This window comes from Emydura macquarii, unplaced genomic scaffold, assembly GCF_026122565.2.
Source record: "Emydura macquarii macquarii isolate MOO-44397 ecotype Brisbane River unplaced genomic scaffold, CSIRO-AGI_Emac_v2 contig_2422, whole genome shotgun sequence".
NCBI lineage: Eukaryota > Metazoa > Chordata > Testudines > Chelidae > Emydura > Emydura macquarii.
Window position 1 is genome coordinate 12,284,177 of NW_027132559.1, and position 27,238 is coordinate 12,311,414.

General features: G+C 43.7%; 2 protein-coding genes across 3 annotated transcripts in view; one reads left to right on the forward strand and one right to left on the reverse strand.

Annotated features, from left to right (window-relative positions):
* The window catches only part of KAT2B (lysine acetyltransferase 2B), a 63,801-nt gene extending 62,291 nt beyond the window's left edge, over window positions 1-1,510 (reverse strand). For both annotated transcript variants that reach the window (XM_067561941.1, XM_067561942.1), the window contains exon 1: window positions 1,128-1,510. In XM_067561941.1, the coding sequence (XP_067418042.1) occupies window positions 1,128-1,382 (255 nt within the window). In that variant the 5' untranslated portion in view covers window positions 1,383-1,510. The remainder of the gene's footprint in view (window positions 1-1,127) is intronic.
* PP2D1 (protein phosphatase 2C like domain containing 1) lies at window positions 1,381-27,165 on the forward strand. Its single transcript, XM_067561696.1, has 4 exons — window positions 1,381-1,452; window positions 11,970-12,034; window positions 20,318-21,342; window positions 26,186-27,165. Exons 1-4 carry the CDS (start codon window positions 1,381-1,383, stop codon window positions 27,163-27,165), a joined length of 2,142 nt encoding a protein of 713 aa, XP_067417797.1.
* Window positions 27,166-27,238: the final 73 nt, after the last annotated feature.

The window sequence follows — 27,238 nt, forward strand, 5'->3', positions numbered from 1 at the left end:
CGGGAGGGCGGCACGTCTCGCGAGCGGGGAAAGGGCGCTGGCTGGCTGGGGCTGGCCTTAAAATAACAAGGCGGCAAGGGCGTTCAAAGCCGGGGCTTGTCCCGCTGCCAAAGCTTGTGTTGACAAAGGCAAGCTGCTGCGGCAGCATTTCACCAAACAAACAACGGCGCGATGAGGGGGGGGGCTGGTGTGTGCTGCTGGCCTCAGTCGCCTTCCCCTCGGCCTCGCACACTGGCTTCGCCCACCTCCCTTTAGACCTTCCCCCCGCCCCATTTCTTCAGAAACAGGCAATATTCTCCGATGTCCCGCCCCCAGCCTCCTACAGCCAAGTTCCCTCTTCCTGCTGCTCCGGAGAGAGGGAGGGGTTCGCCTCTCGGGCTGCTCTTCAGCGCAAATGTCAAAACAAGCCACAAAAGCGCTCCTGCAATAATCCAGGCGGGTGGGGTGGGGGGGGGGAGGGTCTGCAAACGGGGGGAGGGGCGCCTGGGGACGCTTCCAGCGGGGGAAGGTGTGGGGCTCGCCCGGGGCTTGTTGCAGGAAAGGGAAGGTGACCGAGAAGTGGAGGGGCGGTAGTGGCAGGGAGGAGATTGCACGGGGGCAGGACGGGGTTCTGGCAGGAAAGGAAGGTGGGGGGGGGGTGCGGAGCCAGAGGGGCGAAGTGGGCAGGAGGGGGTCGTGGCAGGCGGGGAGGGGGCGCCCGGGCAGTGCAGGTGGCCGGGACTGGGGCGGGGGGCGGGTTGCATGGCGGAGGTTGTACAGAGGCAGAAGGCGGCAGGACGGGGTGGTGACGGGGGGTGAAGGTGGCGGGGGGGGGGGCGCAGTGACGGCGGCACAAGGGGCAAGGTAACTGGGCGGCGGGCACCGCAGGGGGTGGCAGGCGCGGGGAGCGGTGCCACCCTCATCCATCCCTCTCCGGCTGGCTCCATTTTAGGGGCCTCCCTCTTGGCGCCTGGTGTCAAATCAACGCCGAACCGCCAGGGCGCAGCCGCTTCTGTGCTCCCCAGCGGCAGGGGCCGGAGGCCGAGAGCCGTCTCCCAGGACAGGGACGGGGACTGGGACAGGACCGCCTCCCCCCGCCCTGCCGCGGGCCCGGCCGGTGGCTGGCTGCCCGCGGCCCGGCTCGGTACCTTGCAGGCGGAGTAGACGCCTAGCTTCTCCAGCTTCTTGGCCCGGGGAGCGGAGCGCAGCTGCGCCTTCTTCCCCGCGCTGCGGGCCGAGCCGGGTCCCCCGCCGCTCCCGGGGCTCTCGGCGGCGACGGCGGCGGCACTACTGCGGGCCGGTCCGCAGGCAGCCAGCCCCCCCGCGGCCGGGGAGCCCTGCTGCAGCCCCCCAGCCCCGCCGCCTCCTGCCGCTACCGCCCCGGCCCCGCCAGCTTCGGACATGCCGCCGCCGTCTCCGGCCCGGAACCCGGCAGGAGCCGCCCGATCGGCAGCTCCCTCCGTGCCCGGCTCGGTGCGCCGAGCGCTAGACCCTCCCCTTCCCCGCTCTGCCGCCGGCTGCTCTCCCGGGGGGGAGGGACTGGCCGCGCCGCGGGCGGCCCCCTTTGGAGCCGGGAGGCGGGGAGCAGCGGCAGCCCGGCAGGGGCGGGAAGGACGCCCTTTCTGCCCCTGGTCCCGCACCTCCCAGGACACGGGTCCCCCCCCTCCCCCCCATCTCTAGGAAGGAGGCACCGACCCGCTATGAGAAGGGGGGCGCTTGCCCAGCCCGCCAGAAGTATCGCCCTCCAGCTCCCTGCAGGAGCCCAGCCACAGCGCTCCCAGCCCTCCTCCTTCAGGCACAACGCCCAAGCAGTGTGTGTGCTACCGGCTTTACACTGTATTCCCTCCCCCTGCACAAAACCCCAAACCCGCACTCAAAGGAGGGTTAAGATGGCTGGAGCGTATTTTCTTGCATCGCAAAAAGTATACAGCAAGGGAATCAATCCACACCCCGCCCCGCCCACGCATTAGCTACTGCCGGCAGCCACACTCCACAACTGGTGGCTCACACCCGCACTTCCAATTCACCAGCTCTCTTCCCCTCAACTCCGCTCTCACTCCCAACGCTACACTTAACGCAAGTATCACTGAAAGTTACACCCTCCAGAGAAAGAAGGCGATATGTATTAGAGTCAACTGTTTCTTACCTGGCCACAGTGGTTTTCAACCTGGGGGGTTGCAGACTATAACTAAGATTTCCCAAAGGATGCACACCTTCCTTTGAAATTTTGTACTGGTCTGCAAATGAAGAAAGGTTGAAAACCACTGCCCTTCCAAAAACACTAAGGTTGACTACTATATGTGACTACTTTATGGCTTTCCATTAACAAAATCAGCTATATCCAATACATACTCTCAACCCCCACCCCATACAAACAGACTTAATCAATGCATGTATGTATGCTATTCTAGATCCAGACAAAATCTATATTAAATTGAAGTTAAGATTGAGTACATATTTGTAAAGCAAAAGTAAAAAACATTAGCAGTGTAATATTGTGATTATCCCCAAAACAAGCATCACAAACCCAGGAAATTGAGGGGTAAGGTTAAATTTAAATGAAATGCAAATATTTTAAGGGATGGAACTACTTAAGGCACCTCGCCACATTAAATCTGCTATGCAATTAAATCACCATGCAACAGCCACATAGTTGTGAACAGTGCAGAAGTGTTTTTATTCCTAGGCTAGATTAACCTAATATTTAGCCCGACTTGCAAGGCCTGGGCTCCACTGGATAGCATTTCTGTCCGTAACCCGACACCTTCCAAACACCACATCTGACCAATTTCACTATTTCAGGGAATGTTCTAGGCATCAGTAGGTAGTATCTTACTGATCTGAAGGAAAACCAGAAGGGGGAACTGGGGAATACTTGGAGAGACTGCCATCTGTTTAGCAGAGCCACAGTCTCAGGTGCCTCTGCAATTGTCTGTAGATCAAAGATCAGGTTAATGACCAGGGCCGGATTTACACCTTACATGCCCATAGGCATAGCATCTTCAGTGCCTCTCCTGCCTACAGCTGACCTTAGTGTTTTCAATGCAAGGGATGTCTGGGGAGAGAGGGGCTGGCCAGGCCAGCAGTGTGCAGGAGGGTAACTGTGGAGCTGAGAGGGGCTGGGGTGACCTGCTCAGCCAGCTCCAGGCAAGGGGAATATGCTCACCTCAAACTCCAGCTTCCGGACTGGCCAGGGGGCATGGCCTCAAGGGGAAGAGGAGGAGCAGGGCAGCTGGGCCCCAGGAGAGAGGAGGAGGAGCAGGGGGCAGGGCCAGAATTCCAGCATTCATTGCAGGGCCCCCAAATTAACCAGGACCTCTGGGCACAGGTTCTCTTGGCCCGTGTGGTGATCTGCCACTGTTTAGGCATCTCTAGGCACATGCCGATTGTGCCTAACTGGAAATCTGGCCCTGTTAACTACAGCCATCAATACTTTGCAGCATAACCATAACCCTAAGAGGGGTGGGGAATGGGGGCATGCACAAAACCCCTGGCATGGGGGTAAATGGGGACCCAGGTATGGGGGAGAGGGAATGGAGGCAGAGCGCCCCTGGCATGGGGGAGAAGTACCACACAGAGGGCATGGTGAAGAGGGGCAATGGGGTGCACACATAACTGCTGGCATGGGGGAAGAATGGGTGAATCTCTGGCAGGGAGATTGGGGAACCCTGGTATGTGGGAGAAGGGGGAAAGGGGAATATGGGGAGAAGGTGGAATGGGGGCAAGCCCCTTGGATGGGGATAAAGAATCATGGACCCTGATAAGAGAGGTGGGGGGGAGGACATAAAGCCCTAGGCAAGAGGGAAGGGATGGGAGGGTTGCAAGAAATCCCTACAATAGAGTGGGATGGAAGGGTGATACACAGGGAGCTTATGGGAGGAACAGAAGGATGCAAGGAGTCCCATGGGTGTGCAATGAACTCAGCCTACACAAAGCTACTAAGTGTGCAATTCCAAAACATAACATAATATGCCTTAACTAGGAGACCTTTAGTTAAAGGCATATTAGATTGCTTTACCCCCGCCCCCATGGTGTCACTACAGGGCAGAGTTAAGGTAGTATTATTGCCTTAACTGCTTATTTTCATACCTCAACATTTTTGGATACCTTTTAGGACTTGTTTTAAAAATAAAATGTCAAATGTGGTCAATGCATGAAAATATAAGTCAGTTTTAACTATATGGGAAGTTTGAAGAGTCTGTTTGTTAAGATCATTCCAAAACCAACCAACCACCAACCAAAAAAAAAAAAAAAAAAAAACCCCAACAAACAAAAAACAACAACAACAACAACAAAAACCAAGCAGCTTGACAGTAGGTGCTAAATTCCTTTATGGACCTATTTTTAATTAAATGTTAACTCAAAACGAATTAATTTACTTGTGAATTCTCAGAAAATTCATTCTGTGCCCAAAGAGTGATTTTAGGCAGGATATGCTACACTCTTCATACAAAGTGAAGTGGTTGAAACCCAGCTCGAATTGCAAAACTCAGACTCAGCTATGAGAAACCACGAACGGCAGTATAACAAAATCATACTTTAAAAGGTTGGAGTTAAGGTTGGCCGCATTTAAATGTGGTTTTCAATTCTTTGATGTGTGCACTGAAGGCAATAGCATTGGTGCACAGGGGAATCCCAGGGTGAGCCTGGTACAGTGGTATGGGGCTACTTGTTCAGAGACACTTGCAGGTTCAGGGCCTAACTGCTTATGACACAGGGTAAAGTAAAACTCATTGTGCACAAAATAAACAAAGGGAAAAGGGGAAAAACACTCCAACTTCTTTCAATTCTAGTAATTGTCAGTGATACTAGTAACAATATATTATTGTAACTATAGGTGGCACAACATTTTTCTGACAAATATGTGATATTCAAGTTAACAATATCCTATTAAGATGGCTGGTGACATCCTTTTTGTTTTTCTTTATTTAAAGACAGGCTGTTAAGGTGGCCTAGTTATTCAGTGCCAAGAATACCAGTAGATAACAGTGGACATCAGTTTAAGTTGTTTGTGGAAATTGAACCTCATATTACCTTAAAAATTAGTCTTTTTAAAAAATACAATTGTTATAATTTTAGGGTTTTTTTTTTTTTTTTTTTTGAGGGATTAAACATATATTTAAAAATAATAATTCCTATCTACTGGATTTTATAAACACCACATTAGATCATTAAAAGAGAATTTTTAAGCACATTTACTTTTGTCTATTTTTTGTTTTTCCCTCAACTACATTAGTCAATTTCACCTTAAGGTTCTCTTTGGTGCACTGTTGAGGTTGCAAACACTGTAGTGAAATGTTTATTACTTAAAAATAAATATTTTTTCCATTGGATTCAACATTCCTGTAGACTTAGGTTTTTTATTTTGTTTTTTCCTCGAACACCAGCTTCTCTTCAAGATCAGGCATCTTTAGTTTACTGTCAGTCTGAAAGTCTGCTCTGATCCTCCAAACATATATGCACTTAACTTTACACACCTGAGTAGGCTTACTGAATTCAATAGGAATACTTGTGCATAAAGTTAAGCACATGTTCAAGCACTTGCAGGATCATGGCCTGTGTGAATAACTGCTTCAGTCTATCCTCCAAGGTCCTAAAAAGTCTTAAGTGATTTTATTTCCATTTAAAATTAAAACAAAGTTGAAAAATGTTATGAGATACTGCCTTTTATGAAGTGGTTGTTACTTTGTCTATTGCCTTTTATGAAGTGATTGTTACTTTGTTTATATTCTGTATATGACATTATTCATGTAAGTTTTGTGAAGGGAAAATGAATTATGTTTCAATGACATAAGTAAATAAACTCTGATAGGATATTGGTTATTATGGTTTGAAAGAACTCTTTTATTGTACAGGACTTCCCTTTCTGTCCCCAAGAGTGTGGTTTTCTTACAGCACCCATATCTTTTTACTGTATTGCTTAATAGACAACGAGAACAATAAATTTAGCAGCCTGTGGTTAGGGAGACAGTTACTATAGTAACAATTGCAAACACCAGTGTCACTACAAATGCAGAAGTAGTACTTAGCACTACAGAGAGGAATGGATCCAAAAGAAAACACTTTTTAATGGTGATAGGTAAGCTTTATAATTTTTCATTGAATAACAAGAACAGTGAATGTGGTATTACATTCCTTATCTTCATTCAAATCCTCTGCTAAAATATTCAATAGGTAAATCAAAGCCTGACACAAATGTGTATTAAATTGCATTGGTGACAGCCAAAATATACCCACCTGTCTCCATCCACTACATTGGTATCTGTAAAATATAAGGGGGATTCACGTCTTGGAAGCATTGGGCTAGATCTTCAGCTGGTGTTACTTGTCATATCTCCAGTGAAGTCAGTTTTGCTATGATATTGTGAAGTTCCATGTTTAGTGTATCTCAGTGATCTCTGCTATCAAGTGTGCTTAATTTATAAGCATAAAAATAGCTTTTCTAACTGAAGTCCATAAACTCAATTTGGGGATTGTGAGTCAAACTAGTTAATTGATTCATAGATTCCAAAGCCAGAATCACAGAAATGTAGGACTGGAAGGGATCTCGATAGATCATCTAGTCCAGTGGCTTTCAACCTTTCCAGACTACTGTACTTTCAGGAGTCTGATTTGTCTTGTGTACCCCCAAGTTTCACCTCCCTTAAAAACCACTTGCTTACAAAATCAGACATAAAAAAACAAAAGTGTCACAGAACACTGTTACTGAAAAATTGCTCACTTTCTCATTTTTAACCAGGTAATTATAAAATATATCAATTGGAATATAAATACTGTCCTTTTATTTCAGTGTGTAGTATATAAACAATATAAACAAGTCACTGTCTGTATGAAATTTTAGTTTGTACTGACTTCACTAGATGTAGAATGTTGTAATACTAGCAAGTATCTATATGAGTTGATGTACCCCCTGGAAGACTCCGTGTACCCCCAAGGGAACCCAGACCCCTGGCTGAGAATCACTGATCTAGTCCAGTCCTCTGCACTGAGGCAGGACTAAAAAGGCACCATTGTGATCATGTAGTCTGACTTCATGTGTAACATGGGCCGTAGAACTTCCCCAAAATAATTCATGGAGGACACTTGGTAAATTGTTCTACTGGTTTATTACCCTCACAGTTAAAAATGTATGCCTTATTTCCACTCTGAATTTTCCCTGTTTACATTGAGCCCAAGTGGACAATAAGAGCTGGAGGTACTTTTATTTATTGCCATTCCTGACAGGTTTGCTTTTTCCCAAATACACTAAACTTTTAAAGGAATAACTGATAAATGGAAAAGTGAGAGAGGATCATTACAATACTGTTGGGCTATTTTAGTAACACAAACGATAGGGAAAGTAGGAAGTGCTGTGTAGTTTGTATTCAATCCTTACACAGAACACAATCTTATTGACTTCAATAAGAGTTTTGAATTAGCAAACACTAAACTTAAGCATTTGGCCGTAGAACCACAGGAAATTATGCTACTCTAACCTACAAACTGCTGAGCACCTTATAAAATCAGATACTATGTACAGGTGTTAAGTTCAGAAGCTCATTTCAGGAAATATTTAGCTACAATGAGAATTTAAGGACATGATCAAGGCCTTACTATGTATTGCATAGGCCTATATTGTATTATTTTATAGCATTCAAAACTGGTAGGCTGCACCATACATTCATAGAATCATATTAGAGTTGGAAGGGACCTCAGGAGGTCATTTAGTCCAACCCCCTGCTCAAAGCAGGACTAACCTCAGCCAGGGCTTTGTCAAGCCACAGCTTAAAAACCTCTAAAGATGGAGATTCCACCACCTCCCTAGGTAACCCATTCCAGTGCTTCACCACCCTCCTAGTGAAAAACTTTTCCCTAATGTCCAACTTAGACCTCCCGCCCTGCAACTTGAGACCATTGCTCCTTGTTCTGTCATCTGCCACCACCGAGAAAAGCCTAGCTCCATCCTCCCTGGAACCCCCTTTCAGGTAGTTAAAGGCTGCTATCAAATCCCCCCTCATTCTTCTCTTCTGCAGACTAAACAAGCCCAGTTCCCTTAGCCTCTCCTCATAAGTCCTGTGCTCCAGCCCCCTAATCATTTTTGTTGCCCTCCTGCTGGACTCTCTCCAACTTCTCCACATCCCTTTTGTAGTGGGGGGCCCAAAACTGGACACAATACTCTAAATGCGGCCTCACCAATGCCGAATAGAGGGGAATAATCACTTCCCACATCCTGCTGGCAATGCCCCTCCTAATGAAGCCAAATATGCTATTAGCCTTCTTGACAACCAGGGCACACTGCTGACTCATATCCAGCTTTTTATCCACTGGAACCCCCAGGTCCTTTTCTGCAGAAAACATTGTTTTTCCTCTTCCCTTTCCTCCCCTACTATTCCTAGCATTGTTTCCTGCCCACGCCCCTGCCCTTTCCAATATCCTTGTCTCTCCCCTTCCCGCCACTACTATTCTATGAAAAACTCACAGTTAGATGGTAGCATTGTTATATTTCACAGTCCTCACCTGTTGCTGGTTCTGAACAGCTCATTGTTGGCTATACCTCTTCAGAGTCCTGCATCGTGTAGGTCATCCCAATTCTCAGCACTTTTCCTGGCCCCATCTCAACAGGCTTCTGACTTTATCTGCACTGGTATTTTTCTTTCTTAATATCTCCCACCAAATACTACCACCAGGGCAGCTTCATGGGTGCTAGTGATGGTGGGAGAGCTAATATATTCTGACCACTGGCATTTTACCACTGTGACATCCGGATTTATTCTGATCAGGGTCTCATAGACTCTAAGGTCTCTAAGAAGGGACCAATATGATCATCTAGTCTGACCTCCTGCACAAAGCAGGCCACAGAACCTCACCCATCCACTCCTGTAATAGACCCCTGACCTATGACTGAGTTATTAAAGTCCTCAAATCATAGTTTAAAGACTTTAAGGTACAGAGAATCCACCAGCAAGTGAGCCATGCTCCATGCTACAGAGGAAGGCAAAAAAAAACCCCAGAGCCTTTGCCAATCTACCCTGGGGGAAAAAACCTTCTCAACCCTAAATATGGCAAATCAGTTAAACCCTGAGCATGTGGGCAAGACTCATCAGCCACACACCCAAGAAGAATTCTCAGTAATAACTCACACATCTAACATCCCTTCACAGGCCATTGGCATATCTACCACCAGTAGTCAAAGATCAGTCAATTGCCAAACTATACCATCCCCTGCATAAATTTATCAAGCTCAGTTTTGAAGCCAGCTAGATTTTTTGCCCCCACTGCTCCCCTTGGAAGGCTATTTCAGAACTTCACTCCTCTGATGGTTAGAAACCTGCATCTAATTTCAAGTCTAAACTTCCTGATGGCCAGTTTATATCCATTAGTTCTTGTGTCCACATTGGCGCTGAACTTAAATAATTCCTCTCCCTCCCTGGTATTTATCCCTCTGATGTATTTTTGGAGAGCAATCATATCTCCTCTCAACCTTCTTTTGGTTAGGCTAAAAACAAGCCAAGCTCCTTGAATCTCCTCTCATAAGGCAGGTTTTCCACTCCACGAATCATCCTAGTAGCTCTACTCTGCACTTGTTCCAGTTTGAGTTCATCTTTCTTAAACGCGGGGGACCAGAACTGCACACAGTATTCCAGATGAGGTCTCACTAGCGCCTTGTATAACAGTACTAACACCTCCCTAGCTCTACTGGAAATACCTCATCTGATGCATTCAAGGATCGAATTAGCTTTTTTCACAGCCACATCACATTGGTGGCTCATGGTCATCCTGTGATCAACCAATGCGCCCCAAGTCCTTCTCCTCCTCTGTCAGATAACATGGGGTTAAAAATGCAATAGCCAGACTATTCTAGTGTTTCTATTATTGCTGCCAGCATTGTAGCTGCACTGTTGATATTACAGTGCTGAAAGATAAATTAAAATGCTAGGGTAGCATAGCCACTTACTTTCATAAGGTGCATGCAGCTACCCTAGGAAAACCTGTATGCCTTTTTCTGCAGCTGTTCAGGAAAAGGCTTAGAAGGTTTTCCACTTCTTACCAATGGTGTGGAAGCCCATCTGATTTGCTTCAATATCTGTGGCTCAAATTAACATCACTGCAACTTGCACTGATGCAAACAAATCAGTGCAAGCTGCAACAGTGCAGTGTATTCATACTAGGCATTCAGTTTTGGGTGCACAGAGAGCACCATGTCTATGGCATAGCTATTATTAAAAGCATTACAGGTTTGTGGGTTGTTGCACCTAACCTACAATGGCCAGCAGAACTCCCTGAAGCAGGTGCATAATACCTATAGTACATAAGGGTGTATCTGTAGCACTTTTGGTTGGTTCCATTGCCCACTTTGAATGGTTCTGCTCTTCACAGAGAACTGCATGTCTAATCTATAGGGTAACCAGATAGCAAGTGTGAAAAATCAGGACGTGGAGGCAGGGGGTAATAGGTACCTATATAAGACAAGCCCCAAATATCAGGACTGTCCCTATAAAATCAGGACATCTGGTCACTCTACTAGCCTAAGGGGCTTAGATTACACCCAGCTACACCCTTACACCTGCAAATGTGATGGTGGAAACCGAGTTGAATCCACTGCCATAAAAATAGCAGCATGGAGTTCCAGGCAATATCATGAGGAGCCCCATCAGCACTGGGTGTCTGTACTCAAGGAGGTAAGTATGGAGCTAATTATGTTCATTCACTGTTTCTATAATTATTATAATTTTGGTTGTATTTTCTTCCTTTGCTTCATAGCTAAACTAACAGCTTCTGTCATTTGCGTTTTTCTCTAGGATCCAGAAATGGGAGTGGTCTGGGCACAAGTCCCTCTGAGCCCTCCCCATGCCAAGTTCCCTTGACCCCTTCCCATATATACTGCTGTGGGGGCTCCAGGAGGATATATCATTGCTCTGGGGTATACCATGGATGGGTGCTAATCAGACAGTGCTAAAACATTATGGCAAGAGAAGTTGCTTCACTTAGGAGAAGGCACAGTGTAGTGTTTCTGCCCAGCCCCTAACTAATGTCCCTTTTGCTATGTTCCCTTTTTTAGATGCTCTGAGTCTGTGCATGGACTCTGAGCCAATGACATAAGTGCCCTGGTAGAAGGTTTATGGTGTGATTGCTGTGCTGACTAACAAGCTTGATCTTTCAGGTGGAGTTTTTAGAAGCATTCAGTAGAGTTTATGTATGTTTTATTTTACATTAAACTTGTGGACCTTTGTTGCTGCTTTCCGAGTTGGGGTTTTGGGGCAAGGGGGCTGGGTAGAGCTGAGACCAGATGAATATTGCCTTGAGTGCACTGGGACCTGCATGCAGCTGGTAAGGGAATGTCTTGACAGGTGACAGAGTCATGCTCGGGGCAGTCAGAGCCATCACTGAGAGGTGGGGCGGTAGCATGGAGGAATTGCACGGAGGGACCAATTGCACCGTTGAAGCCACTCCACCAACCCTTGCAGTCTACACTGGCACTCCAATGGAGCAGGATGACACAGAGCTTCTTGAAGCTCAGAGGAAGAGCTGACCCCGTGATGCTGTGAATACTGGTTCCCCATTGGAAGCATTTATGTAGAGGCAAGGCACACTAGAGGGTTGCAATGGAAATGACAATGTCAACACTCTCTAGTGCTGGCAAATGGCTTTTGACCCACCTCCAACCTGTCCTTGTATTACATGCTGAGGGAACAAAGCACAAATCAGAAGGAGAGGAGAAGACCTGACAACGTGGAGACAGCACGAGCGCCATTTCTTTACATCATCGGGATGGCAAAGAGGAGGAACAAGGAGGGAGGGGATAGGGAAGAGCAGGCTGTGGAAAGAAATGTGGGACAGAGAAGGATAGGATGATTGAAAGAAGGGAGGAGAGAGGGAGACAGGAGGAAAGGGAAACAGATGAAAAACAATGGGGTGAAATGGGTTATCCTTGTTCAGGGAGAGTTTCTCACATTGCCACCTTGGAAGGATGAAAAATATGTTGTCGGGTGATATTGTGATGACATTTTCAGGGAGACTATGACCTCAGAGACACATCATCTTCTCCTTCTCCTCCTCTATGTGCTAGACAGCAAAGGTAAGTCAGACAACGCCTTTCCTGCTTCCATCTTATTTTTATTTATAGTAGTGATTATTCTGTAGTGCCCACAAGTACAGTAAGGGTTTCAGAGAAAGCTCAAGGAAAAAGCTCCTGTGCTCCATAGAGCTTACATTTGAAGTGATGGCCATGATAGGCAAATGAATAAAGGGCACAACGTGGAAAAGGGAGCAGAAAGACATGGATAAGGAAAGATGTTTATATGGCTCTTTCATTTGGATGCTGCATTATTGATGGTTACAATAGTTAACGTATACATTTTATTTTTCGTTACAAATAAGATTTTCTGATCCTCGGTTTAATTAGTGGCATGGACACTAACTAAAAAAAATATGATTCAAATATCACCTCACTCGACCCCATTATAGCCCAAGTGTAGCAGCAGTCGATACAGACTAACTACATGCTTTACCAATATTGACCAGTTCTGAGTGCAATACCAGTAAAATAATGCCCAGAACTAAAATATTTACTGAGACTGTGGTGCATTGTGCAATATAACTTGTGGCTTCAGGCAGTGATCCACAATCCTATAATCTGATAGCCTGCAGCACTTACATGTGTAAGTACTTTTGCTCACAGGAATAGTCCTATAGAAGCCAAGTAGCCTACATTTTATAGCAATAACATTTTAACCAAGATTTAATCTATGACCGCTCAGACTAAACTGCTTAGCAAATATTATATTGTTTGTACCCTTTACTGCTCTTTCGTGATGTATGAAGATGACCTGACATTTTTTTCTCACTATTTTAACATATGGTGTTTCTTTGCTTTATTTTTATTTTTAAACACATCAGCAGTATCAGGTCTTGGCTTCTCTTTTCTTACTGGAGCGGCACAGGAATATCACAATAGGCTGGAACCTTAAGTCTTCTCATTCCTCTTCCACTCAATTTAGAGCTGAGAAAACTGTAACTCAGTTTCAGTATATTGTGAGGTCACTATCTCCCTGCAGTTCTTCAGCCCTCCAGCAAAAATAGGGAAGTCAAGACTTCTGATGTAGAAAAAACAAGCAGGGGGAAAAGATGAGTCAATCTTCATACATTATAAAGGAACAAGAAAGAGCTTTTTTTTTTTCCGTTTGTACTTTCACCTTTTTAAAAAAAATCTTCAGCATGTTTACATTTACACGTGAACATATTAAATACAACAAACAATGCATCATCAAGGCTGCCCATTGAAGAATCACAAACAGGAAAAAAATATGAAAGTTAAGACTTCAGCTGCAATGTAAACTCAGTCATATTGCACAGCCTGTATATTTCACAAGCCATTATTATACTGTATATTTAATAACCATAATAAATGAGGAATAAGAATATTATATACAAGGATTGTCTGATACCTTGCACTTGGAATTTGATAGCATTTTACATCCACTTTGTACAAATATAAATGACTGCACTATATGCAAGGGATTGGAGAATCAAGATTATTGTGACCAGGCTAACATTGCTGTTGAAATTCTAGCATTTGCATTTCTTGTCTTTATTTTGGTGAGCTTTTTTTAAAAAACAAACAACAACAACAAACTATGTTAACAGTTGTTTTTAAAAACCGAATGGCTTTGTTTTTATAAAAAGGGAAACAAGAAGCCTGCTATATTTCATTTAAGTAGCCCTAAGTAATCTGAAACATTCACACCTTATCATGGTGAATTCAGTGAGAGAAAACTCATTTTGGAGTCAGTTTTCTATTGGTTTACATTGTCACTGCAATGGATAAAGACAGAGGTAGTCTACACACAAAAATTGCTTTAGTTGAATTAAACTCAGTTATGATATGAATTTAGTTAAAGTGGTGCAGACTTCCCCAAATGGACATACTTAAATTGCTTTACAACTGTCTTACATTTAATTAAGTTGTCAGATGAGGCTAAATTGACATAAACCAGTTGTAAACCTATTTAAGGCCCTGATCTTGCAAAGACTCACACACCTGCTTAATTTTACACATTGAATAGTCCAATTGAATACTAGTAGGTGCATGAGCCTTATCTACACATGAAAGTTTTATCAGTTGTACTAGTATAAACCGGTGTGGACACTTTATCGTGGTATAAGAGTGTGGAGTTTTTTTCTTGTTGTTGTTGCTGTTTAGCTTACACCCTTCCCAAGTTATCTAAACTAAACAAAACAAGCCACCCTTATTCTGTGATAAGAGTATCCCCAGAGAAGGGTGTGTGTGAAAGGAGTGTGATAACTATATCAACTTAAATTCATGCCTTAGGTTTTACCAAAAATATTTTCCATTCAGACAATGCTTACATCTTTGTAGGAGCAGAGTCTAAAAGCTTGGCTACATGGGAAAGTTATACTGGTGTAAGCTAAGATGTGAATTTCAACCAAGAGAGTATAACACCTCCCTACCACCATGTGGACACTCTCATTCTGGTGTAAGAGTATCCACACAAGGATTTATGACAGTGTAACTGTACTTGTTTAATTACACCAGTATAACTGGTACAATTTCCCTTTGTAGACAAGCCCTAAGTGTGTCTACCAGTGGGAAAGCACTGATTTAACTAAATTAGTTTAAAAACTGATTTTAGTTAAACCAGACAACTTTTGGGCTTAGACAAGACTGTAGAAACTCTGTTCCCAATTTAGCCTGGAGATGCCCCCAGTTTCATCATGCCTTTTTGATGCCATCACTTACATCAGGCCTTTTTTGATCTTCAGTTCAAAATTTAAAATATGCAGAATGCAACAAAACCATGCAAAGATTCCCCCTAATCACAGAATCTGCAACCTTTTTTTCAGGTGCGCATTTATTTCTTCCGCATTGTTAAGGCAGTGCAGTACTTTTAGAGAATCTTGCTGTATATTTTTCAGTAGGACCCCAACTCCCTCATACAAATAGCTCCTGCAGCCTGAGAGCAATAGCTCCCTGTCTGGGCAAGGAGAACATGCACTGTGATGTTACAAATGTTTTAATAAGGGTTTGCCAATATTTTAGCAGATGCTACTGGCCACAGAAGGGGGGCTTCCCCATATACCTTTTTTAATGATTTTTCCCACCTCAAACTAATCAGAGACACATATTGCAGGCTTTTTACAACAGGAAAAATATTTTTTTAACTCTCCCGTGACTAAAAATCAACAGAAGGCATTTTGTTCAAACAATACACTGATATCAGAAAATATCCCTTTTCAGAAACCACCTAGGACAATTTTTATACAAAAAGGAGAGTTGAGGAAAAACATACTTACCAGCTGGGCAACAGGGAACTACAGGCAGCAGTGTTAATTGCCAAATAGACACCTTAGGCCTGCAGCTGCCTGAATCTACCAAATTTAAAGGGCCAGCCCCAGAAAGGCATTTGGGGGAAAAGAGTTCCTATAAAAAACAGACTTGCATCTGGGAGTAAGAAATTGTTGACAAAGACATTGCCTTCTTGGTGGGTCTTTCCCTACTGTATTACATGGGTATATCTGAAAATTAAGTCTGTGACTAAAGGTTATAGTGGAAACTATTTTTGTCTGACCTATAAGAAGCACTAATTTCTCTCTCATATTTACATATATGTACTCATACATACAAACACAGCATGTATGTGTATTTACTAGACAGAAAGCTGTGTATTGTAGTTAGCTTTGTCACATACAACACTATTAGGTTCTTATACTGTACCTATCACTGTAGTATCTGAAGACCTATGTACACATACTAGTTAATCTGTTTACCTAGAAAGAGGCGATGCAATACAAGGAGCTGTGGTTTTTATACATATCACATGACAGTAATATAAGCACAGGAGAGAGTTTAAGTGCTTCATAATATCATCTGCATGATTTCTTAGCCATTACATATTATAAGCAGAGCTGGTAGTGCCACCTATAGATAAGGTTGTCTGACATGTTCCATTATAAAATCTTGTTTTCACTTATAACTTTGCCATATTTTATCTGTTTGAATGGATTTTTTCCATGCTTCAGGCTGATTTTATTTATTTATTTTTTTCCAAGAATAAGATTAGGAAAAACAAGGTTACTTACCAGTAACTGTTGTTCTTCGAGATGTGTTGCTCATCTCCATTCCCATTTAGGTGTGTGTGTGCTCCGTGCACAGTTTCTCGGAACTTTTTTGCCCTTAGCAGTCCCGGTAGGGTCGGCTTAGGTGCCCCCTGCAGTCCCGCGCCCATGTCGCGGTACATAGGGCACTGCCGACCCCACCGGCCCCCAGTTCCTTCTTTCCGCCCGTTGACGGTTGTTGGAACTTTGCTTCTTGCTTGCAAGTCGCAAACCCTTAGCTCTTTTGTTATTCGCATCATTGTAAACAGTTAGTAGATAGTTTGGAAAACCCTCAGGGGTTCTTTCTCTTCGTTGGGCCATGCCTGGCTCAACAGGTTTCAAACAGTGCACTGAATGTGCCAAGCCGGTCCCTGTGAGTGACCCTCACTCACGCTGCCTCCGATGCCTCGGGGAGCAGCACCGCAGGGACAGATGTAAAATTTGCAGGGCCTTCAAGCCGCGGACCCAGAAGGAGAGAGAGGCGTGGCTGAAGGCGATATTGATGGAGTCCGCTCTACGTCCGGACCCCGAGCCAGCGTGGTCATCTGCGGCACCGAGCGTCTCCTCGGTGCGGAGCGCTCCGCCGGCACCGACATCATCCAAGGGGCCGGCACCGAAGTGCCGCAAAGACACAGCGCGCCGGGACTCCTCTGCACCGCCGTCCCGGCACCGGGGGAGTCCGGAGATGCCCCAGCCACGTGCCGTAGGTGGGGGGTTCCCCATTTGGACCTGTTCGCATCGGCCTGGAACAGGAAATGCCCGACGTTCTGTTCACTCTGAGGACGCGAACCGGACTCCGTTTCCGATGCGTTCCTGATAGAATGGACGGGGACCCTCATGTATGCTTTTCCCCCCATCCCCTTACTCTCCAGAGTCCTCTTGAAAATCAAGAGAGACAAGGCGGACATCATACTGATCGCCCCAGCCTGGCCGAGACAGCATTGGTTCAGTATATTGCTGGACCTGTCCATAGCCACGCCCCTGCCGCTCCCGAAGTGTCACGACCTGCTCTCCCAGGACCAGGGTCGCCTGCTCCACCCGGACCTGGACTCCCTCCACCTGACAGCGTGGAGACTCTGTGGCTAACAGAGGGAGAGAGAACCTGCTCCCTACAGGTGCAGCAGGTCTTACTTAACAGCAGGAAACCTTCCACCCAGTTGGTGTACAGGGCCAAGTGGAAGCGGTTTACATGTTGGGCTCAGTCCCAGGGCATCCTACCGAGCTCCTCGCCAATTCAGGCGATTTTGGAGTACCTACTTCACCTGAAGCTGCAGGGCTTAGCCCTGGCCTCTCTCAAGGTACACCTGGCAGCCATCTCGGCTTTCCACCAGCCAATGGAGGGCAGATCCCTGTTCTCACACCCCATGTCATCTAGGTTCCTTAAAGGGGTGGAGAGACTATATCCCCAGGTCCGTGACCCGGTGCCTCCCTGGGATTTGAACCTGGTCCTCGCCATGTTGACGGGCCCCCCCCTTCGAGCCCTTGGCGACATGCCCGTTGCTCGTACTCTCATGGAAGGTGTCCTTCCTGGTGGCCATCACATCGGCCAGAAGGGTCTCTGAGATAAGGGCCTTAACCTCAGAGCCTCCCTATACGGTCTTTTACAAAGATAAGGTCCGACTGAGACCCCACCCGGCCTTCCTGCCGAAGGTGGTGTCCCAGTTTCATTATAACCAGGATATCTTCCTCCCTGTGTTTTTTCCCAAACCACACGCTTCGGAGGAGGAGCGGAGATGGCACTCCCTGGATGTCAGACGAGCCTTGGCCTTCTACCTCGAGAGGACCAAGCCCTTCCGGAAGTCGACGCAGTTGTTTGTGGCAGTGGCGGACCGGATGAAAGGCTCACCGGTCTCCACCCAGTGCATCTCCACCTGGATCACCGCCTGCATCAAGACCTGTTATGAGCAGGCAAAGGTACCGCTTCCAGGGGCTGTAACGGCACACTCGACCAGGGCCCAGGCCTCATCTGCGGCCTTCCTGGGGAGAGTGCCCCTGCAGGACATCTGCAGAGCAGCGACCTGGTCGACGGTGCATACCTTTATGTCCCACTACGCCATAGTGCAACAGGCGAGAGAGGACGCTGGTTTTGGTAGAGCCGTCCTGGCCAGGGTGGCGCAACGCTAACTCCTACCCACCTCCAGGTATGGCTATCTAGTCACCTAAATGGGAATGGATATGAGCAATCACTCGAAGATAGAAAACAGGGTTACTTACCAGTAACTGTTGTTCTTCGAGATGTGTTGCTCATATCCATTCCGCACCCACCCTCTGTCCCCACTGTCGGAGTCGGCAGAAAGAAGGGACTGGGGGCCGGTGGGGTCGGTAGTGCCTTATGTACTGCGACATGGGCGCGGGACTCCAGGGGGCACCTGAGCCGACCCTACCAGGACTGCTAAGGGCAAAAAAGTTCTGAGAAACTGTGCATGGAGCGCACACACACCTAAATAGGAATGGATATGAGCAATCACTCGAAGATAGAATATACATTGTTTTGCCGATGTTAAAAAAGTTTCTTATAACTGTTTTTTTGAGACCCTCCTCTGCCTGCATGCTTTGGAGCAGGCATTTGTAATTTGGCTGGGAAGTCACCCTGGTTTCTGATCAGTGCCTTATCCCATCCCTAGGCAAATCAGCCCAAATATGTCAAGTTATAAGCCTCTGAAAAATCTCAGTTCACACATGCTTAGTAGAGATTTTATTAATGGTTGGCAGATAAATTCCCTGACAATTCCATCTGCACTGAGCATGCTACATCCTGGAGCTGCAGTGGTTGAACAGGACTCTGCAATGCTCCAGTAGCATTAGGCCTAATACTTGAGAACAGGGAGACTCTCTCCCCTGTGCTCTCAATGCTCCCTCTGCTGGCTTACCTGCAGCATAGAAGAGTAGGACTGAAATGAAGAGGGGGCAAGAGCTGGAAACCCAGGCTGAGGAGATGGGGAGAAAAGAGTAGACTAAAACAAGGAATTGGTGGTGGAGGAGCTGATACTGGGACTGGCAGGGCAAGGAGATTGGAACCCGGAGCTAGCAGTGAGAGGAGACTGAGATCAGATAAGAAGCCAGGAATAGGGGAAACTGGACCTGGCTGGGCAAGGAGACATGGAGCCAGTGTGGGGGAAGACTGAGATTGGACAAACAGCCAGGTGGGAACTGGAACAAGGAGCTTAGACAGGAACTTGGGAGACAGGGTTGGAGAAAGATTAAGACTTAGATGTGGAATCTGGGAGACTGGGACAAGGAGTTTGGGGAGTAGTGACTTGGACAAGGAGTTGAGAGGCAGGGGAGACAGGACCAGCAAGAAGGGGTTAGGTTTGGGAGGCACAGAAGGGTCTGTGCCCATTACAGAATACTCCCCTGCAGAAACTGAAGTGGAACCCAAGATCATGGAAGTGTTTTTTCAGTTTGCTTTTTTAAAAAGCTAGGAAATGACAAAAAACGACATTAAAGAACATAAGGTTGCAGAGTCAAACACTCAAAAGTTAGAAAAAGGCCAGAATTAAGGCTGCCTGTACAATGTTAATTCAATCCTTTGTGCATATGCATTATGATAGTCTTTAATTACATAATCACATACTATTTTTCCACTTGAGACCTTAGGACTGAGTTTATACAGCTTAAATGGTTTTCAATGAGGTCTGTTCTTTGAACATATAAAGTGCTATATACATATATTTATCTGGCCTGAGGAGTCTCAAATTAGACACCCAAAATTAGTGGATGCTTTTTTACTTTAATTTCTCTGTGCCACCACTCCACAGCTGTAAAATGGGAATAATACCCCATTACCAGGGTGTTGTGAAAATAAGAAGTTTGTGAAGCATTCAGCTACAATGGTGATGAGACCCATAGAAAAACCCATGAAGAAATGAATAATTCTGTATTCAGAGAAGCGTTTTAATAGTGTGCTGTAAATAAGGAGTGGGACCATACATTGAACAAGGATAAAACTAAACACTGAATAGCTGCTTATGTAGTATGAGTGCTGTTCATCTGTGCACTGAATTCTGGCATTTCCTGTCTTTTGTGTGCCTGACTTTGCAACCTTACCATTCTTTTAACATAGTTTGTAATTTTATATACCATGTGCATTCGCCATAAATATTCCAGCTTCTTGGACATATGCATGAATATACAGTAATGTTAATAATTTTGAGATTAAAAGAGGGCATGCATGAAGGCTAGATTATTGTAGTTTTTATCTGATATTTGAAGGGCAGTTTAACAACATATTCAACTCCTTTTGTAGAATGACACAGGAAACAAGTTTACAAAGTAAATCAGAATCAGCTGACTTTGAACTTTACAGAAATGTGGAAGGTCATACTGAGGTCGGTATTGTGCCCAGGAAAGTAGATTCTGGGGATATTCCAGTTCTTTGTTCAATATGTCAACAGACAATATACCCACCTCAACTTTTTTATCATAAAAAAGAGCACAAAGCCCTAGCTCTGCTGGGTTATTGTTGTCCATGGACTGAAACAGACTTTAAAAAACTTATACTTCAGAGACAGCAATTAATTTCAAGACTGATCAAGTCCTCTAAATACACTGAAAGAGACAAACAGAAGATTGATTGTTCATTAGAGCTACTTAAGAATAAATCAAAGGGCACCTTATATTTTAATGCTGATAATATTGTTGACAGTTCTGGATACCTTAAGAAAGTAAGCAATTCTCTAATAAAAGCATTAGCAATTTGGCAAGACAAAAATTCGACATGGCGAGCAGATATGGAAGACACATTTATTGTGCTAGATAATTATGGAAATAGGTCAGATACATGTTTTTTGGGCTTATTTGATGGATATCATGGTGCGTTTGCTGCTGAGACAGTTTCAGCAGAGCTTCCACTTTTATTTCTTGACCAACTGTCTCAAACGGATTCCTCCTACAAAGTGAGTGAAAATGAGCAACAAATCCTAGATTCTTTCATCACAGTAATCAAGGGAAATTACAGGAATCAAGAGGAGGTTTTCTCTGGTAAAACAGACAATGATAAGACCACCAAACCAAACACTTATGAATGGATTCACAAAGCATATGCTAAGTCCTTTTGGAGAATGGACAGACTTTTAAGACTTGGAAGGAATGAAGTTTCCAAAGTTCGCTGGAGTAGCTGTACAGCTGTTACCTGTTTAGTGGAAAGGATCAGTAATGAAAAGGAGAAAGCCATCAAGGAACAAGAGGAGACTATGCTGCTTGAAAACAACAGTAATAATTCAGCAGAACTATCCAAAAGCAGTGCCGGGATATTGCATATTGCTAACATTGGTATGTAACTTACTGCCTTAAGGAATTGTTTGATGTTTTGTTGCTCCTACCCTCCCACTACAATGGGATAAAAATCTAAGACAATTTTAGTGGTAAGAGGTTTTACTTGACATTCTGGAGGTTACAAGACGTAATCCTGTGCAATGGATGCGAATATCAGACAATAAGTTTCGAGCTTATTAGATAAGACACTTCATCCACTTATCTGACAGTATGTTTGACTTACAGCTGAAAATTAAGCTAACATTTAGCGTCACAGGTATAATTATAAGACTTTGAGGCGTGCAGGAGAAGTGACCAGCATAAATGGTTGGAAGAAAAAGTTCAGGGAGAAAAGCTGAACATCTAGTTCGGGCCATGCTGTCATTTTAAAGGTACAAGTCGTCCCTTTTTCCCAGGACTTGTTCATTTTAACTTTGGTGAAAACTTAAGCCAAACTTCAATCAAACTTAAGTAGACACACATACACACTGTCTACATGAAGGAATTTTACTCCCCAACCTCCACCCCAACAAAATACGGGCATCAGTAGCAGTTCAACTGCACAGGTGTAGGCAAGAGTCTGACTGCTTCTGGTGTTTTTAGTATTGTCAATGCAGCCTGCTGAGAATAATCTTTTCCTCTTTTATTCTGTTGTTACGTAGGGAGAAGAGCTAGTGCTACCAAATCTCTTGAAATGTAATAATTGAGAGGTTATTTATGCAGATTTTCCCCCCTTTGGGAGTATTTTATGTGGAAGTTCTGCTCAGATTTAATTCTGTTTTCAATGGAATCCTGCTTTTACCTTGCTATAGCTGCAATAGTCACAAATAGTTTATTTACAACAGGGAATATTACCAAGAAATTCCTACCACTGCTATCCACAGTTCAGCTGCACAGTGGTAGCCCTAGTCTAGACAAAGCTCATTTATAATTATTGAAAATTAGCTCTGTTCATTAAATCTCCCTGGGGAATCTTTTGGGTAAAATTCACCAGTGTACACCAGGCAATTGTGGGATTAGAAGCCAGATACTCAACTGCAGTGCAGATGTGTCACAGGTCTCAGAAGAGAACAAAAGTAGGACCATGCCCAAACTAAACCAGATTCACAGCTGGATAGAATGACCAAGGGTAAATAAAAACAAAAATGTTTATTTTGGGATGAAAATAATCTATGATCATTAAGTTTCAAGACTTTGTAGCACTCATGCCTTATGATTAAGACTTTCTAAAGAGATCACTCCAACCACCTCAGTCTCTCCACTGCACCAAACAAGTATTATCTGCCAATGGCCTGTTAGACCACCTTGTGCAATTATCTAGGAGCATTAATGCTCCTATCCCTTTAGTACTTGGAAACAAGATGTGAGACTATGAATTGCAATTAATCTGGGAGAAATAGGAATTCCATTCAACCCTATTTGTTTTGGTCATTGGTTACTGTTAGCCTAGAAAATGTTTGAACCCATATTTTACTTATTTAGCAAGGGGGAAAGCCTGTATAGTTCAATGGGACTGTAGCATGGTCCAAATGCAATAACCTTGGGATGATCCTGTTCTTTGGTAACTGCATTTCTCAGCCCCCTCGTACCTAAAATGCTCTGACCCTATGCCCAACTCCCAATCCAAGCTCAACCCTAGGCTCTATTAACCGTATGGTCCAGGTCAAACATAGCTAATGAAACAGGGCTGAGTCATTTTGAGATGCTTTGGACCAATCCTTTAAAAGTTTTTTTTTTTTTTTTTAAGAGACCACAACACATCATTTGCTGTTTTAGTCAATTTGATATATTTCATTTTTTATTCAACTACCCACTGAAACATTTGTTTTAAATATTAGATGCATACACCATTAAGATGAGGCTTGATTCCCCCTGCCCTTTCCTACGCCATGGGAGAGCAGGTGCATCATCTTACAAGTGTTTGGGGCTAGGTTCAATTTTAGAGTAGCAGACAAGAAAATGTGCTAGTTGTCAGTTTAGCCTTAAGAGACAGACAGCATGTCACAAAATCACCATGTAATATTCTCAGAAACAGCCCACTTCTGCAACAAAAGGAGAGATATTGTGGGTTTGGACTGTGAGATTAGCAAAAATCATGCTAAAACTTGCTAACAATCACTAAGTTTTAAAATAATGTAGCATCTTTGCATTATATAATGATCTGACAACAGCAGCTTATTATATTCTTGTGTCCCCCTCCGTCTGGGGCAGTCTAATATAATCACCAAGAATTCCATTGGTTACAGAAAAGATTTCTTTAGTATAAAACCCGCCTATGCAAACCATTGGGGGCACAGCATGGGGGAGGAACTATCCAATTAAGGGAACCTCATTTAACAGCATCAAACCTAGAAATTATAATTAACAAGTCACACTAATAAACTGACTCAAATTTACATGCGCTTCTAGTGTACATATGCAAAAACCAAGCTAATACTTTGCCCATGTACATATATTTAGTTCATTCATACATTTGCAGTCACAGAGTAGTGTTGCTAAGTTGCTAAGTTAACACACTGTGTTATAGTAGTGTTTTAGGAACTGTGTATACAGTGTTTCTTGATGTAAAGTGCAAGAGGGTTTCTGGAGCACCCAGTGAGCAACTGAAATGGCATGCTTGCAGATTTGTGGACGAGGGGACAATATTATTGGATGTGTCAGAGGACTAGCTAAACCCTTCTCCTTTCCCCCACATTAATGACCCACCCAGCTCTTGGGGACACATGTAGACTCCATGCCCCCATTCCTGATTTGGGAAACTTCCTTTAGTTCATCAGCATGGGACTCACACCTGCTTCATTGAACTTGGATAGGTGTAACTGATTTGAATTTAGTAAATAATTCTGTTGACATCAAAAGAAAAGAATCCAGATCACTATTGGCTCTGTAGTGCTAGCCAAGAAAAAGCAGTAAAAAAAAGTTATGTCCCTTAAGTATGTACCTAGGTCTCCAAATCCACAAAGGGACAACTCTTGTATATGATTCCTTTTTACACTTTTCAGAGTAGAATGGTCTCAGACACTGCCAGACAAGACATGAAGAATATGGTTTAACTGGGCTGAGCTTTATTAATTTAGTACATGTGGAAAACCATCCAGCAATAACTCAGACAATGCAAACTCACAGTCCTTCCACAATGCGTACCATCTAGGGAAAAGCTGCTCAAAAACCTTCAACCTGGTCCCAGCACTGTTGCTCCCCTTATAGGAGGATTGAAGATATGGGGTTGGCTCTTTCCTGTACTAGACATTAGGAACCCCAAACAATTTATCCATCCCCTTCTTTAGGGGATATACTCCCCTAATCCTGCTTCTGGTGTATAATCAGAAGCAGGACCAAATACATGCATTAGACACCTGTCAAGCTGCACCTAGATAAACACCTTCCAGCCTCATCTACCCTAACTTCTGGGTCTTCTCAGGCTGTAGAGGAAAAGGGGGGGGGGGGGACTTAACCTGCCAGGGCCAACGTGGTAGCAAGGACAAAAATTCCTTCTGAGGCCCAGAAGCGTGATCGTACTCTCTCAAAATAGGAGGGAAGGAACTATTGCTACCATATGCCAGAATGCCACTCCAGGCAGGGGAAAGAACTGAAGACCACTGGGTGTGCCACAGTCAGTGGACTTCCGCTGCATTCTTCAATCCAGGAAATCCACTTTGGAGTCCTCCTTCCCTAAATCCACGAAGATGAAATGCCATTCTTAGAAGGACCCAAGCATTTTCTTTCCCCTGCTGACTCAAAGGTTCTCCACCTCAGGATTAAACATACAATGCCCCTCGGCAGCTGAAGAATAAATTAATGCTACTGTCAAATTAGTTGATACATTGTGGAATTAGCCAATTTAATAACATTTCATAGGTTACAACACCGCATCATGCAACTTCAGAAAAAAATTGACTACCTTATTTCTGAGAACCCCAGTTATAGCTGTCATGTTCTCCTTTGCATTTTGTTAGCATGTGCACCTTATCTTAAGACTTAAGCATTTTTCATTTCAAAGTTCATACCAGCACAAGGAGAAAGCCTTTTGGATCTTGCAAAGCATGTACTTTTTAATAAGCAATTCACTATAATTGAGGAGTTATTCTATCTATAGCATGGTGACAGGAAAGCTAAGCAGAATATTTTATTGTAAGTGGCAGTATATAATATTATACATAGTTACAGCTATCCCAGGTGCTTAGATTACACTCATCACTTCGGTATTTGATCATGGTATAAATTATGAATGAGCACATCACAAAAAATAAGTGTATGTGTTTCTCTTCTTTACAAGACACATAAGTATTAAATATTTAGACCCTATGTTAGTGAAAGACTACAGACTACAGTGGGAAAGACTAAACAACAAGACATTTTGACTGGAACCATGAGAAATGCTAAGCTGTTTATTTTCTCTCCTGTGCATTCGATTTCCTTTGGGACTACATATGTTTTTTAAAAAATTATATATTTTAAATACCTACCTAAGAAAGGTTTTTAGGCCAACACTGTGTCTGTTAAGTGCTGAAATATGTTTGAAATTCTTTATCAGCTGCTGGAATTTACACAAGATTACAGTCTTAGTGTGATATTTTGAATTTCAATTACAACCCATCAGAAGTTTTGAAATACAACACTGCAGTGACATTGAGAAAATACACGTTCCTGCAGTCAGCAAAGATTTGTGTGAGACCTTTGACAAGTAGAATAGCATAAAGATGGAGGTCAGTGTGCGAATATCACCTCAAAAGCTAAGTTAAAGGGAGAAAACAAGATTTCACATATCAAAATGGCTCGTTACTGTGACTGACCTAACAGGAATTTTATTAAAAAAATTCAGTTGCACTATGAAATGCAAAATGTATGTATTTTATTTTAGGTAATGTACATGCAGTCTTATGCAAAAATGGAAAAAGCTACTGCCTTACCAAAGAACACAGCACTTCTAATTCAAAGGAAAGAGACCGTATACTTCAGAATGGTGGAAACATCAGCACAAATGAACCAAAAGGACTAGTTGAAGGGCTCATCAAAACTACTCGTGGCCTTGGACATCATGGAGATCCAAAGTTGAAAAAATATGTTATTCCTGTACCTCATACCATATCTGTCCCTATAGATGATTCATGTCAATTCCTTATTTTAGCTTCTAATGGGCTTTGGGAAGTTCTAGATAAAAATGAAGTGGTTGTATTAACATTAAGAATGTTCACCTCTTATTTGGAAATGCATGCCCAGCTAGAAGAGATTTCTATGTGCAAATACCAGTATTCAATAGCTCCCTATAAAGACTATTCAGGTAGGTCAATGGATATTAATGACTTAGAGGACAGAATCCAATTATGGTATTTTAATAAAGATGCTTTTCTTCAGAATCTGTGTGAAGGCAATCTGAAACAAAATAACGAAAAACCATGCTCGTGTAACAGAAGACATTTGCAAAATGAAAAGAGGATGCAGCCAGACTCTAACAGAGACAGTTCTGAAGAAGTACAGCAGTTAGAAGACGATCATGTAAAACAAGCTGATACCCAAGCTTGTCTGTCTCATAATCATGGAACATGTTCACAACACACAGAGATAATCCAGTCAGCCTCTGCCAGTCAAGAAGGTTCTAAAGAAGTGAAACAGTTTGAAGATGATACGAAAGTATATCTGTCTAATAATCATGGATCACATTCACAAACTGCCAGCAAAAGAGAAATACACTCTGCGACATTCTATGACAGTGCAGCAAATTACATTAGTAAACAACTGGTAAAAACTGCAATAGCAGCAGGTTCTCGAGATAATATTACTATTTTGGTTGCACTTCTAAATGGATGTGACATGATACCTAATTATATTCAAAATGTGTAATGTGCTTACCAGAGTATCATAGTGTGTACAATATAATCTCAATTTAGGCAAATCAAGTTACATGTTTCTTAAA